Here is a 15,386-nt window from a genome sequence, read left to right as displayed (position 1 = left end):
CGGTTGCAAAGGTCACCAATGAGGGAGAGATTGTCGGACAAAGGCCCCAGGGCCCGCTTTGTTTCTCTATCAAGTGAGAATTTTCACCCCCCACTGTGGGTGGGTTCTTAGTGCATCAATTCGGATAGCTCCACAAGGTGAGCGAAGAACACAATTGCATTATTGATTTATGTCTGCCGCCACCATGAAAAAGATTCCTTCTTTTTAGTGAATGAAATGAATAAAAAGTCTCCCCCAACAAATCATATTTGGGTTTTGAGAAGCATTCATTCTATCACAAAAGTATAACTAAGAGAAAGTGAGAGCGAATTGTCTGATTGAATTCTAGGAAGATGGAAAACTGACAAAAAATATTGAATGAATCCAAGGAATTACAGCCTAATAACATTAGCCCCCCCTTGCTCCCCAAAACGAATCTAAATGCAGAGCCAAATGATGAAAAAAAATTTACACAAAGCAATTTTCTTCACTGCTCTCAACATTTTATCAAATCAAGCAAAGCAATTGTACGCCTTTCATGCAGAGTTTGACTCAGCTGCTGCAGCCCTCTTCTTGGCAAAGAATTCATCAGCTCGTGCAAGGTTCTTTGCAACTGACGGCTTAACCCACTTCTTTCGGCCAGGCAATACAGTGAGAGAGCAGCCAGAAGCCTCAAGCTTTTCCTTTGCCGAGGCTGAAAAGGCACGGGCCTTCAACTTCAGCTTTAGATTCAGCTCCCCATCACCAAGAATCTAAATCAACAAAATAATCAATAACAATGAATATTTATTTTAAAAACAACATTATGTCACATGTTCAATAAACCCATCCCCATGAACTAATAAAAGTAGATTTTGCAATCAAGATTCTTTCAGTCTTAAATTAGGGAAGAACATTTTGACCTAATGTGGTCCACTTCTTTTGACTTTTCCTGAGACAAAGTTAATCAGAGAATCAGAATAAGAAAAGATGCAACTCCTGTTACCATAGTGAACTGTTGATTTGCTGATTTTGCAAGATGCAATCTTCCAGAAATAAAAGCAAACATGAAATGCTTTTGTGTCTAAGCATCGTGGCCATTTATACAGTTATGCAAAGAATGTTCAAGAAATCAATCAAAAGAAACACATATGACAAAACAAAATTCTAGTGGATTTCAAACTCAATTAGGAACAATAGATAACACAAGCAAGTGAAACCACAATTGGATTGATAGTTTCCAAATTGAACATGATAAATAGGACTCTGGCCAGCTGAATCTTCAACGAGAACATTTTAGTTGCTTCATTGCAGGCAAAAAAAAAAAAAAGATTTGTATGGAAATTGAAGAACCAGTTGTCAAGAGATGAATGCTGTTCTGCATTTTAATAACCTCATATTCCGAATAAGACAGAATACAATGTGAAACAATTTCCATAATAAAGCAAGCATTTTTCACGAGTCTTGGAAATGTATTTTTGCAGACGAAATTAAAAAGCAAGTGTCAAATTAGAGTATGCAATATAGGCAAATTAGTAGCTGGAGTGAACCTCATGCACCTAGTCGCCCACCTCTTAAATTGTTCAACACTGAACTCCGAAATCAAAGGATGCACTTCTTTTGACAGAGCTTATTGCGATTGCATTGTTATTTTCACTTAATAGAAGAAGCTAGAATCAATTTTTGTCAGCATTAATGCTTCATGCATAAGGTAACAGAACATTCTATTCAACAAATTGGTCAAGAGAAACAAGTTCTTTTAGGGCCATCAAACTTACACATGGATTTAAAAGGCAAAATCTCAACCCTACAGTTTGTCGCAACATAAATCAAAGATCATATGTACCTTTAAAGGGAGTTTTCTTTCTCTTCCTGATGGGTTGATCAAACCCTTCTCCTTCAAAGTCTCCAACGACACCTCATCTCCCTCTTGAAATCCTGCTGTTTCTATGTCTTTTAAGTTGACAGGGATGTATTTAGGTAATCCTGCATGCATACCTTGTAAAGGAAAATGAAAAGAAAAAAAAAATGTTAGTAAGAGAGAACCAGTATGCAAATATATGGTCAAAGTACCTGTAGGTCCCACTACTATAGAGAAAAGTGTAATTTAGTTCATATACTCCAATTTTGAGTAATTTAAACCCTGTATTTTCACATTTAAAAACATTTGACGACAATTGCTAAATGCCTTAAAAAAAAGACAGTTATCTATGCTGACATAGTAATGAGGTGGCACTGACATGTAACTTTTTGCTAACAAATCAATGACATGGAAAATAAAAATGTTTATTTAGGTGATGTGGAATTTTAATCAAATATAAACAAAAAGAAAATTTCTGAGTCACACTGCATTTTAATTTTTTTTACAACTATTTTATTTTTCCACATGAAGAAAAATTTAAAACACATGGAATTTTTTCAAAATGTTTTTCATTGATGTGAAACTAATTTTCAAAAATAAACAATTTTTTTAAAAATATCAGTTCTGTTTTCTTTTCTCTTTTAGTTTTAAGCTCAAAATTTTTCTTTGGCACCTATTTGCTGGAAATAATACTTTTCTTTACTTAGTCTCTTCTTAAAATCCTTCCTAACATCAAATTCCAAAATTTCTCAAAATCTCCTTAACTTTCATCTAGAAAGTTGCATAGCCATCATCATCCCTAATCAAAACTAGTCTACTAGACCATAATTGAATCTAGACTCTTGGGTGGAGAATATGTTGTAGGAGCACCAGCGAACCTCAGCATAGAGAGCAATTAGGATCTTGCACAGCTGGATCTATCATGGTTTTCATGGTTTCTATGGGTGTCGTGTATGTGTCAGAGAGAGGATTTGAAGATTGATGTTTTGTTTGGTTAATGGGAAAGCAAAAGAAAGAAAAGATTGGGTGTAGGTCTTTTTAGACACTCTTGTTTTGAAGAAAATTGCATTCTGTGATTCAAGTGTCTTCTTTGTGGTGGTTGATAGGAGATGGTGGTGGTGGTTGTGGCAATACTAAAGAAAGATAGGTGGTTTTCGAATTTCCAGAGAAATAGAGAAGAAAAGGGGGAGAGAGAAGGAGGAAGAAGAACCAGACTGAAAAAGGGAAAAGAGTGAAGAAAAGGTAAAATAGAAAATAGATTATTTTGATAAAGAATAACTTGATTATAAAAACTAAAATTGTAAAAACCTTTAAACTTTTTCCAAGTTTCTTGGCCAAAATGTTTTTTTTTTCAAAAAAAACTTTCAGTGGTCCTATGGGGGGAGGACACATGGCATTTTAATGGTGCCACTTCATTGCCACATCATTGAATTTTTTTAATTTTTGTTAATTTTTTAAATATTTCCACATTAGGAAAAAAATCAACAACATTGATTTGCAAGTGAAAAGTTTTACACATCAGTGCCATGTTAGTACCACCTCATTGCTGTGTCAACATAGATAACGGTCTTCTTTAATGGCGTTGGCAATTGTCCTCAATTGTCAACAAATGTGAAAAGTATAGGGCTTAAATTACTCAAAATTATAGTATGGGGACTAACTTACACATCTCTCTACAGTAGTGGGAGTTGTTAGGTACTTTGATCGCAAATATACATAAAGATGAACAGAGGCACCAAATTCAAACCTAAAAAAGGAAACAAGTCTTTCCAAGCAAGGGACAAAGATAATATCATAAAGTAAAATCTTAATCATATAAGCTTAGTGAAAAAGATTCAAGAAGCCAGCACCAATACAATGGAAAAGGCTTATCCTGGTAAGGCACCCAAATAGAAGGAAATTTTACACATTCAAGTCTTTGTTAAAGAGATAGTTGTTAGCCCATAAGTTTAAGTCATAGAAAAGAGAAACCAACTTTAATATTTAAGTGTAATACCTATTCACGTGCAAGCTAAATGAATGTAAAGGACTTTGCACATAAAATCAAGTGTAGAAAAAGGTGCAAGCAGAAGAAGAATAAAAGAGTATTTCATGTAAGGCTCAATGTACAAGACACCACATAAAGAATTAATGAGAAGGTTTGGTTTCATCCAATATGAAACAGGTAGATGAGGACCAACTATCCAAACACTTAAGCTGATAGAAAAGGATTTAACTTTAATATTCATTTCAAGTCATAATAGTCTTTATGAACAAAGAAAGGAAGTTCCAATAATCTTCACTATTTTCATAATTGCAGTAGGTCTTCAGCTATAGATGGAACAAAGGTTTATCAACTGATTTGACCACTTAAATCTTGGATCATAGGGTATTCTGAAAATATCATCTCATTCCCAACCACTTCAAACTCTACCATCTACCTATCACCACATCATATCATCACTAATGGTAACTTTTAAACTCCCTCATTCAGCTCCACTTAGCCTAGAATTGATCATAGTTTTGAAATGACAAAAACTTTATCTTTCTCTCTTAACTCTTTTAATTTTTATCACTTGTTTTTTTTTGCTTTAAAATAATATTTTGTAAATATTCTTGCTTTTACGTAAAAACTTAATAAAATTAAAGTTTGATTAATTTATTTTAAAACAAATTTCATCCTCCTCTTGTTTGATCAATATACTCTGGCTAATACACTTCAAATAATTCCAGTCAGAATAGGTTCTTCTGTGCAAGCTTAGGTAGGAATAATCAAAGTAAAGCAATATTTGACAGTAAAACTGTTAACCATAATAAGGCTTTAGTATTTATCACAACTATTTAGTTCCATTTAGTATATGAAGTTCTCTTATGTTCTACAAATTCTTGAGAAGAGAAATTGAGGCAATAATGACACATCATTACCAGTCCTTGTTGATAAATTTTATTCAATTTGATCCCAAAATAAATAAAAAGATGGTGAGGCTTTTGCAACACAAATACAAATAAATATTTTTGTTACCTTAAGACTCATCATCAGATAAGCAAGACCTCCATAATAATGGATATGAAAAGAAAGCTCCAAAATAAGTTCATAAAAAAGCAAAAAGGGCAAAGCCAAGAACATAGGAAAGAAAAATCCTTCAAAGTCCTTCAAGAGCATTTCCAGCAACTGAATTTCGACCTTTATCAAATCTTCCTCTGATTTATTCCTTCATAACAAAAAATAATTCTGGTACCATGGGATGGTTTCTTGCTAAGGGTGAGCAAACTGTGGTTAAAAGTGAAATACTTCAAGAGTTGATAAATTCAGTAAAAATGGTTCAGCATTTCAGCATTTTAGTTATATTTGGAATATCTTTTTAAAATACTGGGTTCCTTCATTCGTCAATCTTTTAGAAAATCATAACTGCACTGATTGAAAAAACCGAACTACATTTTTATATTAAATATACATTTTCTTATTTATTTATTACTGTGATGCCTCAGCAACCGTTAACTTAAAGAATTTTGCTTCTAACATCCATATAAATCCAAAATAAAAAATATTTAAAAATCTGTAATAAATAAATAAAAGAAACGACGAATTACAGAAATAATGGAGTGATCTTCTTTTGGAGAAGAAAAGATCCATCAAAGATAAAAGCTCCTGACTTTGAAGAGAGAACCGGAGCAAGTCATAGTACCCATTTTTCTCTTTTTAGCTAATTCAAACTCCTACTTTACGGAAAAGAGCACTCAAGTGTTAAAACTTTCAAGATAACAACAGTAAACAACACTTAGAGCCTGTTTGCCCTAGTTTTTTTTTAACTTAAAAGCCATTATGAAGCTCTTATAAAAAATAATAGCTTTTAAAATTAAGCTAAACCTGTTTGATAAGCTATTTGGCAAAATAAATTGTATGAGTTCTAATTTTGGTTAAAATTACTCTAAAGGGCATTCATATCATCTTCAATCACTTAATAAATTAAAGGGGAACAAATCTGTTTCGAATTTATATATGATTTCCGATGTTAAAATCAAACAAATTTATAAAAAAACGAAACAACTCTCAAACTTATATAATAGTAATAGTATTAGATTTTTATTGATTTAGCAAGCAATCGGACCATGATGCTTCAATTCTTGAATAAAAAATAGAAAAGTAAAAACGATGTACTTGACATTAAAATCCTTTGGTAAAGAAGAGAGAAAACCTTTAAATAGTATATGAATGAAGATTTGAATTTTGAATCTTGTTTTCTCTTAATCTTTGCAAGAACAAAAAAAAATCTTAAATTTTGCTTGTTGGGTGTTTTTTTTTTCTTTTTTTCCAGATAGTCTTTGTAGAGAGAGGTAAATGAGAGGGATATGGCGATTTACAGAATGAGGAAGAGAGGGAGGTTGATTGAGAGAGTAGGGTATTTCCTGAAAACTGGCGATTTTTTAAAAGAAGAGAAGAAATAGCTCCTATTTGGAGCTTTTTGTTAAACTCCTTTTTTTTTAATTTTGTTTTATTTTTTTTAAAAAAAGCTGCTTAAGTGCTTCTTAAAAATCCTGTTTGGCCTGACTTGTGTTTTTAAGAGGTCAATAAGATGAAAACAAGGCAGACCAAACAGGCACTTATAGAAAAAGAAAAACCAAATTTAGTAGAAGAGGAGACTGAATAAAGCCTCAAGAAAGAGGCAGCACAAAACTCAAGATTGTTGGAAGCTTTCCGCTTTAGGCTTTAAATCTTGTGGTGAGAGCTGAAAGCATATTGGTTAGGCAGTGATTAAAGGTTGCTTAGAATTCTACAATTCTTTATGAACATTGAGACTTGATTTAACCTGCTATTAACATGTTAGTGTCATATGTTCTCATGTCGAGCCCTTTAGGTGGCGCCATTTTGTTTAATCGAATGGCCCAAAATCCTCTATTTTGGAGAAGATAGGATAAAACTTGATATAACCTTGATTCTATATCACCAATATTTCAATGACCAAGGACACCTAACCAAACTAACCAAGAATATTGGTAATTTGGTTCCCAGTTACATAAACAACTCAGCTAGTTAGGTTTATTACAATTCTCAAATTTAATTATTTTTGTCTTAGTAAAATTTGGCTGAATTAACCAAATTGAGTGATAGTGCATGCTACTTCTTGTTAAAGATTCATAGAGAGGAATAAAACTACCAATTTTAAATAAAAATATATAAAAAATTAATTATAGATTCATCTTTATGTTTTGCCTAGAGCATTGTAGATAGTTCTATTTTCCTCATTGAGAATAAAATTGTCAAATCCATGCTAGAAGTTCTAACTTTTTAATTTCAAATTGTATATACTATCTAGAAATTCCTCTTATCACCAATGCAACCACATAGAGAGAAGTCAGTGAAGATAAAGACCTAAAAGCATATATCTCAATGGAATGTCCATTAATTGACCAATCGAAACGCTATCTTATAAGTTTCATCTAAGAATAGTATAAGTTAGTCACATTACACACACACACACACACTTATATATACAAATGTTCTCCTTGCCACAGGCATATTACCCTTACCATTAACTAGATGAAGAAAATTAGTTCACTTTACTCAAACATCTCAACACCAGCATCATCGCAAAAATCCACATTTGACACAATACTAGGGGTTGACATAGTATAAAGGATTAAGTGATATACTATCAAAATCTCCTGAAAAAGACTGATTAAATATCCCCTGATACTCTAATCTCTACATTCAATTGACCTATCGTATGTCTCCCATCCTCATTATTGTCTCTCTATAATCTCCAAGGGGCATCTAATAAGGTAGAAGGTAGGAAACTTCTATGATGAAGTCAATTGGGTAGTAAGTCAATGTTAGTGAAGAACCATAATTAAAAGCAATAGAAGTTGTTGCTTGAAGCTTCTTCAAGATTTAATTAGAGAGCCATAGCCTAAAATATTGCTGAAGAAGGCATTGAAAGCTCATCTACACAGTGGGTGCTTGGCCCAACTTATAAAAGAGCTTTTACTTCAAAACTTATAATTTTGTTTAATGAAGTTGACTCTTTCAATTTTTTTTTTTTTGATAAGCTCAATTATGTCAAAAAAAAAAATGAAAGGCTCAACTTCATTAAACAAATTCATAAGGTTTAATTTTGTTTGGTCTTTCAAACTTGTATTTATTAAAAAAAGCAAAAATACTATCAAATAACAGTTTTCTACATCCTATGGTACTTCTGCATTAAGTTTCTCAAACACTATCATAGCTTGTCTTAATAACATTTTTGAAACAATTCTACTTGAACAACACTTCCTACAGTAGTTCTAATCGGACCAAACAGTTCATAAACTATTGACAAAGCACAAACTTTAAATTGCTACCAGCAAATCAAGATAATGCTCAAACACAAAACATTCCATACAGGTTACTTGTACATGACTTGGGCAGCCATTTGATTGAATATTCAACTATTTCTACAACTGAAACTAGAAAACTACAAGCTTGCTTAAGTTCTTACTTAAGAGAGCAATTTTGTAAAGTATTTCTCAAAAACTGCAGAGTTCAAAGTTCAAAGAAACAAGTTAATGCTATCACTTTAAACAATCAAAATCCACTTAAAATAAAACATGTTCCCGTTAAATAAAAACTTCTAACCCAGTATCACAATCCCATAAAGCATTTGAAGTGTATAAGAATTAATAAATAAATAAATAAATACAAAATTAAGAACGGATGCAAGCAAATTACCTCCTGCAATCCCTCTCAATTTGGGGATACGCCTATAGAGCGGCATTTGCCCACCCTCAAACCCCTTTCTAACACCTGGACCAGAACGTGATTTCTGACCCCTCATTCCAAACCCACAGCTGCCACCTTGTCCAGCCGATATTCCTCTCCCCTTTCTCTTCCCTTTCTTTCTGGACCCTGGCTGAGGTCCCAGGTTGTCCAACCGAAATCTAACTGTGGGCGCTGTAAGGGCCACTTGGATTTTTGCTGCTCGGTTCACAACAACTAAAGACCTTGTCCCTTGTTTCTGTAGCTGTTGCTGCTTGGTTCTGACAGGGATAATGTGACAAGGGTTTAGTCCTAAATTCCTCACATTTCCCTGCTATTAAAAAGAAAGTTTCAATTCAGTAATTGTGAGTATAGTGTACATAATTTATTAAAGAGAGTCAAAGGAAGAGTACCTTGAAAGCGGAGTGAAGAGAGAGTGAATTTGTGATTGGAGGGTTTGGAGAGAGCGAGAGCATAGCAGCCATTGTAATGGAGACTTTGAGGATGAAAATTCGAAAGCTACGTCTAATTTTCGCTCAATGCAGTTTGGAGGAACGGATAGGATAAGGTGTATAATTCTCTACGAGCACTGCCACTATAGTTTTTGTATTGAAGATATAAAGACGAGTAGGATGATTCCACGAGAATGGTCCGTTCGGGAACAGTGCATTTGTCTGAGTTCAAATGTGTTAGGTTTTTGTGGTGTAGGAGTTCAATTTAGTCCTTTCGTTATTTGTTGTTAGGGATGTCAATTGGTACCCTTTTATAGGGTATCTGTGGGTATCTTACCTGGTTATATCGGATTAGAGTATTCAATAAACGGGTTCGAGTAGAGTTCGAGTATCATTCCTTGAGTACCCGTTACCCGAACTCGACTATTATTTATAAATATTTTATTTATTTATTTTTTGGCAAAAGTAGCTTTATTTCTAAACTTAATTTGTTCTTTCAATTCTCTTCCATACCAAAGCAATAGCAAATCGACCATAAAATCATGACATAAGAGGAAAAGGAAATATGAAACAAAACAAGAATTTGAAAATAGAAGCTCAAGATAAACCACATACTTAAAAAATTATCAAATTCCTAACTCAAAAAACCTAATGCCAGTTGGGGTAGCATAAACCAAGAAAAGAAACATGTAAATGTAAACAATAACTTGCTAAGTTATAGACAGAAAGGCACTTAATCGAAAAGTGAGAATCCAGTATCTTCATCGTCACTCTCCTTCACTTTCTCTTCCTTCTTTTTCTCCTTCGCTGCTGGTGCTTCTACCGTTGGGGTAGTGCCTCTAGCAGGAGCTGCAGCTCCTCCTCCTAAGAAACCTCCGCCTCCTCCACCTCCAATAATCACTTGGAAAACAGTAGAGTTAGGAGTGATGAGAGAGAAAGAGGAGGTAACGCCTCCAGAGGAGTCGACGACTACGGCACACTGAACGAGTTTCCTCTGGAGCTCGTAAGCAAAAGCATCAGAACCTTCAAGTTCTCCCTCCAACTACTTGGCAGTCCATTCCCCGGCGTTGCTCTTGCACACAAAGGTGAAAACTCACATTGTTTTTCTTATTTAATCGGTTATTTAAATGGGTTAGGGTAATTATAGGGTAGTGAGAATATATTAGGGTTAGGGTTAGGGTAGTAATTTTTAAATTATTCGGGTAGTTAATAGGGTTAAGGTTCGGATACCTCCAAATTAACGAGTACCTTACTCGTTAACATCCCTATTTGTTGTTTGAAATAGATGGTTTTAATCTTTGTACCCAAAAATAATTTTTTTGCACTTTACTAAAAGTTGATCTAAGACAATTAATAATGAAATCAAATTTTTGTATTTAACTTGGATGAATTGTTATGTTAAGATGGTTTTTTTTTCTTTAAAAAATCTTATTTTATTTCAAATAAATAATTAATATTTTTTAAGATTTTAAAAATTAATTCTTAATATTTCTTATTAAAATAAATTTTTTGATATTAATGTGTGCCATGTGATAAAAAATTCAAAAATTGACATGTCTCGTCATCAACAAAAATGTCATCAGATGGAATTTTGGTATAGAAAATTTTAATATTATTATCAGTTATCCAAAAATTAAATTTTAATAAAAGTGTAAAAATTGTATTCATTAAGCTACATTGAAAAGGATAAAACCCTTAAATTGAGTTAGTAAAAGATCAAATTGACACTCCAAGAGTTGTTTTGGCTCCAAAAATATTTTTCAATCCCACTTTTCGAGGTTTTTTTTTTATGCTAGAAATTTTCACAGAGCTTAGCTACCTTGTTAATATTTTATTAATAATTAAAATAAAAATAAAACGGTACATTAGGGAGGGGGACCTAAACAGTATCTCTAGAGTTACATGAGAAAGAAAAGAAAGAATTCCTATTACGGTTATTACTTTCTTTGCAGTTATAAGGAATGCATAAAATAAGTAATTTACATGTGTACAAGAATCTAAGATAAAGTCATATAAAAATAAAATAAGGAGTACTACTCCTTTACATTTATTTAGATCTAACATAAGTTAGGGTAAGTTTATCTAATCTTACAATTCCACGCAACTTACCTTGAGCTTCAAAGAAAACTCGCAGATTTTAATGTTGATGTCCAAAATTAGCTAAATAGTTTGCAGCTTGATTGCCTTCTCGATGTATGTGAGAGATTCTATAAGAGAATTGAGTTAAGCATTTTTTGATAGAAGCCAATAAATATCGACTGTCATGTGACCCATCATATTCCTCCTTTAGCATTGAAGTAACACCATAATATCTAAGTAACACCATAATATCTATCTCAATCCAGATCTTTGAAATATTATACTCTCAGCATAAAAGAAGACCTTTATATAAGGCTAATAGTTCTGCATGCACAGAATTGTTGGGTCCAAAATTTTTTGAGAAACCAAATATTAGCGTACCTATGTGTTCTCACAATATTCCATCTCCTGCAGCATTCTGAAAATTTTTTTTGGAACTACCATCAACATTTAATTTAAACTCATCTGTTAATGGTTTATACCAAGATATTATTTTGGGTGATAAGGACGTTTCTCTTTAGAATTCCAATCCCCACGCTTGAGCTATTTGAGTATCACTTCTCCATTTCCACTTTTCCAATTGCCTACTGCAAAGCAACTAGTATTTAAGCTTCAAAATACGCCACACTACTCTATTGGGATACATACCAAGATTCCTATATTTTGTATCATTACGTTTCACTCATAGGAACCAAAAAATGAATAAAGGTAATAAGGTGTGAATATGTCCCTGCTTAGTATAATCACCATAATATACCCATGCCCAAATAATCTAAATAATAGTAAGTAAATTGAAAATATAGATTTGAAAGAATATTGCAAAATAATTGCACACTTGTTTAGCCATCGGACCATCTCACAGGACATGTAGAAGAGATTCCTTTAAGTTGTAGCAATTACATTTAAAAGCTAGCTGGAAACATTTTGTTTTCATTCTCATCTCCTCAAGAATCCAATTATGTAACAACCACCACAAAAAGAATGAAGTTGTGAAAGGAATACTTTTGTACCAAATAAAATTAAACAAAGGATTTGTTGTTTGTCGTTGCCTAATTAGTTCCCATGAGCTCTTAGTGGTGTAATTACCATTGGAAGTGGGTACCCAATAGGCAATATCTTCAAAAGATGTGTCAATAGGAATTTTTAGAACATCAACAATAACCTTATCTGGCAACACATTTTTCAATTTATCCACATCCCAATCACCATTATCAAAATAATAGCAAACTTATGTTATTGATGAAATAAAAGTAAGGAAATGGTTTACCAGTGGTTTATTGCCTATCCAACAATCATGCCAAAAAAATAATTTTCCTTTGCTAATCCACCACTTGATATGTTCTTTCGTAACCAGGCACCTAGCAAACATTCATTTCCAAGGTTGTGAATTATGAATTTTCGGCTGAACATAACTGGGAATTCGACCAAGACAATATTTTGTTTTCATAAATTGTGTCCACAAGCTGCTACAAGTCTGAAAGTGCCACCACAAATTAATACTAAAGGCCTCAAACACATTTACTAGGCCTCTAATATCTAAACCACATTCAGAAGATGGGAAAGTTATTTTATGCCATGAAGCCCAGTGAGTACGTTTACCATTTGTTGAATCTCCCCAAAAAAAGTTATTAAATAATCTTTCAATTTTTTCAATGACACAGACAAGAAGCTTAAGAACTTGAAGGAAATAGTAGGCAAAGAAGATAATACACTCCTCAATAGAGTTATCTGGCCACCTGGGGAAAGAATCTTATTCTCCCATCTTGTGATTTGATTCCGTATCTTAGTTACAAGGTGATGAAATAACAGTACCTTTTTGGGACCTTTGTAGAGAGGAACTCCCAAGTATGTGATAGGAAAGCATTTATGAGTGAATCTTAAAGCTTGAGAGATGATTTGCCTTCTAGTGTTTACTATAATCTGATGTGTTATGAACAACTCTTTTGATGGTTAACATGTTGCCCAGAGACTTGTTCATACTTGTGCAAAAATAAAAGAATTTTCTGCAAGGCCGATTTACTACCTTTAATATGTTGGAGTAAAATCTTAGTGGATTGATGTGATTGTGTAAAGCATAGATTTCAAAAAATTTCTTTTATAAAGGAAGCGAGCAATCCAATTACACAAACGGAAACACACATCATTCTTATTGCAAGTAACGTAATCACATCCTTAAAAAATAAGAATCTATTAAGTGAAAAAAAACATACCTTTTATTTTGAGATTCTTATTTGCGGACACCACCACACGAATGAATGATTTCTCGATTAAACAAGTTTATCACTTATTCTTAAAAAATGCTTTCGACTTGAACCTTGAGTGGACAAGGTGTGGAATGCTAGACTACAAGATGGTAATTGATTTTGTCTCTCTTTTCTTCTTATAAATTAATGGCTGTTTTCTTTTATAAAATTCAGCCAAGTATTGGAGAAAGGAAGAAAGATACGACAAAGTTTGGAAGAGGAAGAGAAAAGTGACAACTGAAACTTTTTCAAGAAAAAGTACGTTGCTTTCTTTTTTTTTCAATATCTTCTCTTTTATTAAAACTCTTGCCTTGAAGGTTTAATCAAATTCAAACACTTTTGAATCGATCTTAACTATCCATTTAGAGTTATGGAAGCATCAAATATGCTCCATAATTATCAAAATTAAAATTAAAGAATAAATAATTTAATTCTTTAATTATCATTTAGAGTTATTAACAAAATAAATTCTTCATTGAATAATAACTCTTATTTTATTATTATCCATCTTTATTTAAAAAGAATTAATAATAAATAAAAGAGTTATAGTCAAATATGGAGTCTCTTTTTATTAACATGGATTCTAGATTCATTTTGCAAGAATCCTCCTAGCATTATCTTAATTTAAGACAACTCTTGTCTTTAATTAAGAAAAAAATATTTTATCTTGCCTAAATTGAATATTTTCTTGTCTAAATTAAGACCAAACATGTTTTCTTGTCTAAATTAATACAAACATGTTAAAGCTGTCATTTTGGTACACAATTTAATTAATCAAATAAAACATGCATTCCAACTTAAACAAGTTGAATTCTATAAAGCTTAGTGGGAAATCTATTTGGACATAGATATTTTGTCACGACCCGGAACTCCCATCGGGCCCGTGACAACCGTCGTGACGTCCCGATAGGCACTCATTACCCCGAATGCCGATCGAAACCCCGCAAGGCTTAGCATCAACTTCCGCATCTCCCCGGCGAGCGACAGTTATTAAATCTTACATTTCAAGAAATCATAAGTCGTTTCCAAATCAAAATAATAAAATATTATGTTTTGGCTCACAGGGGCATTTTTGTCATTTTTCTTTGATAATATCGAAACTCACCAAAAACATGGTGTAAAAGCTTAATATGTTCATACATATTTTAAATCAGATAATTAAAGTATAAATTACTTTTACAATGACACATGAGCCCCTAACTAACCAATAAGAAGCGAGTTTGTGAACCTATAATTTTGACAATGCAAGGCTAACTGAAGTCCTTGATGCAATCTGCTATCTACCGGCTATCCTGAACCTGAAATGTGGGGAATTGAGGGTGGTGAGATTATAAATCCCAGTGAGTAAACAGACACCATCTAAACTATCTAAAGGCGAGTAAATGGAGACAATTAAAAAATAATTAACTTCAGCAAATTTTTTACATCAAGAATATTCATTTCAACCAAATAATCAATATGGCTCGTGAATTACTCAAAACTTGGCTCATGCCAAATCCTGTGCTCGGTGGCACCTGGACCAGGGGTATCTAACCGAGTCCGCCAAGGCTGTTAAAAATTCATATTTCGCATAAATCATATTTTTATTTTGAAACATAGTCGTTCCTTGGCGTTGGTTGAGTCTCACTCTCACGCGGTGGTCCAAGTGAAGTGCACTCAAAAAGCCCACCTCAGGAGATACCCTACAAGCCTCTAAGACCGAGGTGAGAATATAAAAGAGTTTACCGAGCCCCTCTAATAGGCTGGCCCACGGAACCTCCCACTACTGCGTAGCTAATCTTTTGTCTACCACCTGATTTATAAAATCTTTTTCTGCATGACATGGCAATTTATCGTAACCTAGCCTCTCAAGGCTAAATACACAGTACAAATAATTCTAACACCAAAATCAGTTTAGTCATTCATGCTCATTTATTGTCATAAGCCATTCAATTTAAAACCATAAATTTACAATACAAACAGGCAGTCTCCAATTACTCTATTTTCAAAACCAGTATTCGATTTTTTAGAAAATTTATAAAATCACAATTTCTCTTAAAACATATCAATTTACCATTTAAACCCATTTTCCATAAAATCAC

General features: G+C 33.0%; 1 protein-coding gene and 1 pseudogene across 2 annotated transcripts; both read right to left on the bottom strand.

The window, feature by feature from the left end:
* Nucleotides 1–299: 299 nt before the first annotated feature.
* On the bottom strand, nucleotides 300–9,124 carry RPL15 (ribosomal protein L15). 2 transcript variants are annotated; one of them, XM_007044277.3, is made up of 4 exons: nucleotides 8,945–9,124; nucleotides 8,505–8,865; nucleotides 1,805–1,956; nucleotides 300–731 (listed from the first exon to the last, which is right to left on the bottom strand). In XM_007044277.3, the coding sequence occupies exons 1-4, from the start codon at nucleotides 9,014–9,016 to the stop codon at nucleotides 516–518; spliced, it is 801 nt and encodes a 266-aa protein (XP_007044339.3). In that variant the 5' UTR covers nucleotides 9,017–9,124; the 3' UTR covers nucleotides 300–515. The 2 variants fall into 2 exon arrangements, with proteins under 2 accessions (XP_007044339.3, XP_007044338.3); XM_007044276.3 differs by having other exon boundaries at nucleotides 8,505–8,862.
* A 592-nt stretch (nucleotides 9,125–9,716) lies between these two features.
* Nucleotides 9,717–10,082, bottom strand: LOC18609250 (large ribosomal subunit protein P3z pseudogene; annotated as a pseudogene).
* Nucleotides 10,083–15,386: the final 5,304 nt, after the last annotated feature.

Source organism: Theobroma cacao, chromosome 2, assembly GCF_053813885.1.
Source record: "Theobroma cacao isolate CCN51 chromosome 2, ASM5381388v1, whole genome shotgun sequence".
Lineage (NCBI taxonomy): Eukaryota > Viridiplantae > Streptophyta > Magnoliopsida > Malvales > Malvaceae > Theobroma > Theobroma cacao.
Note: the sequence above shows the minus strand (reverse complement) of the source record. Positions and strands in the feature narration are given on the sequence as shown.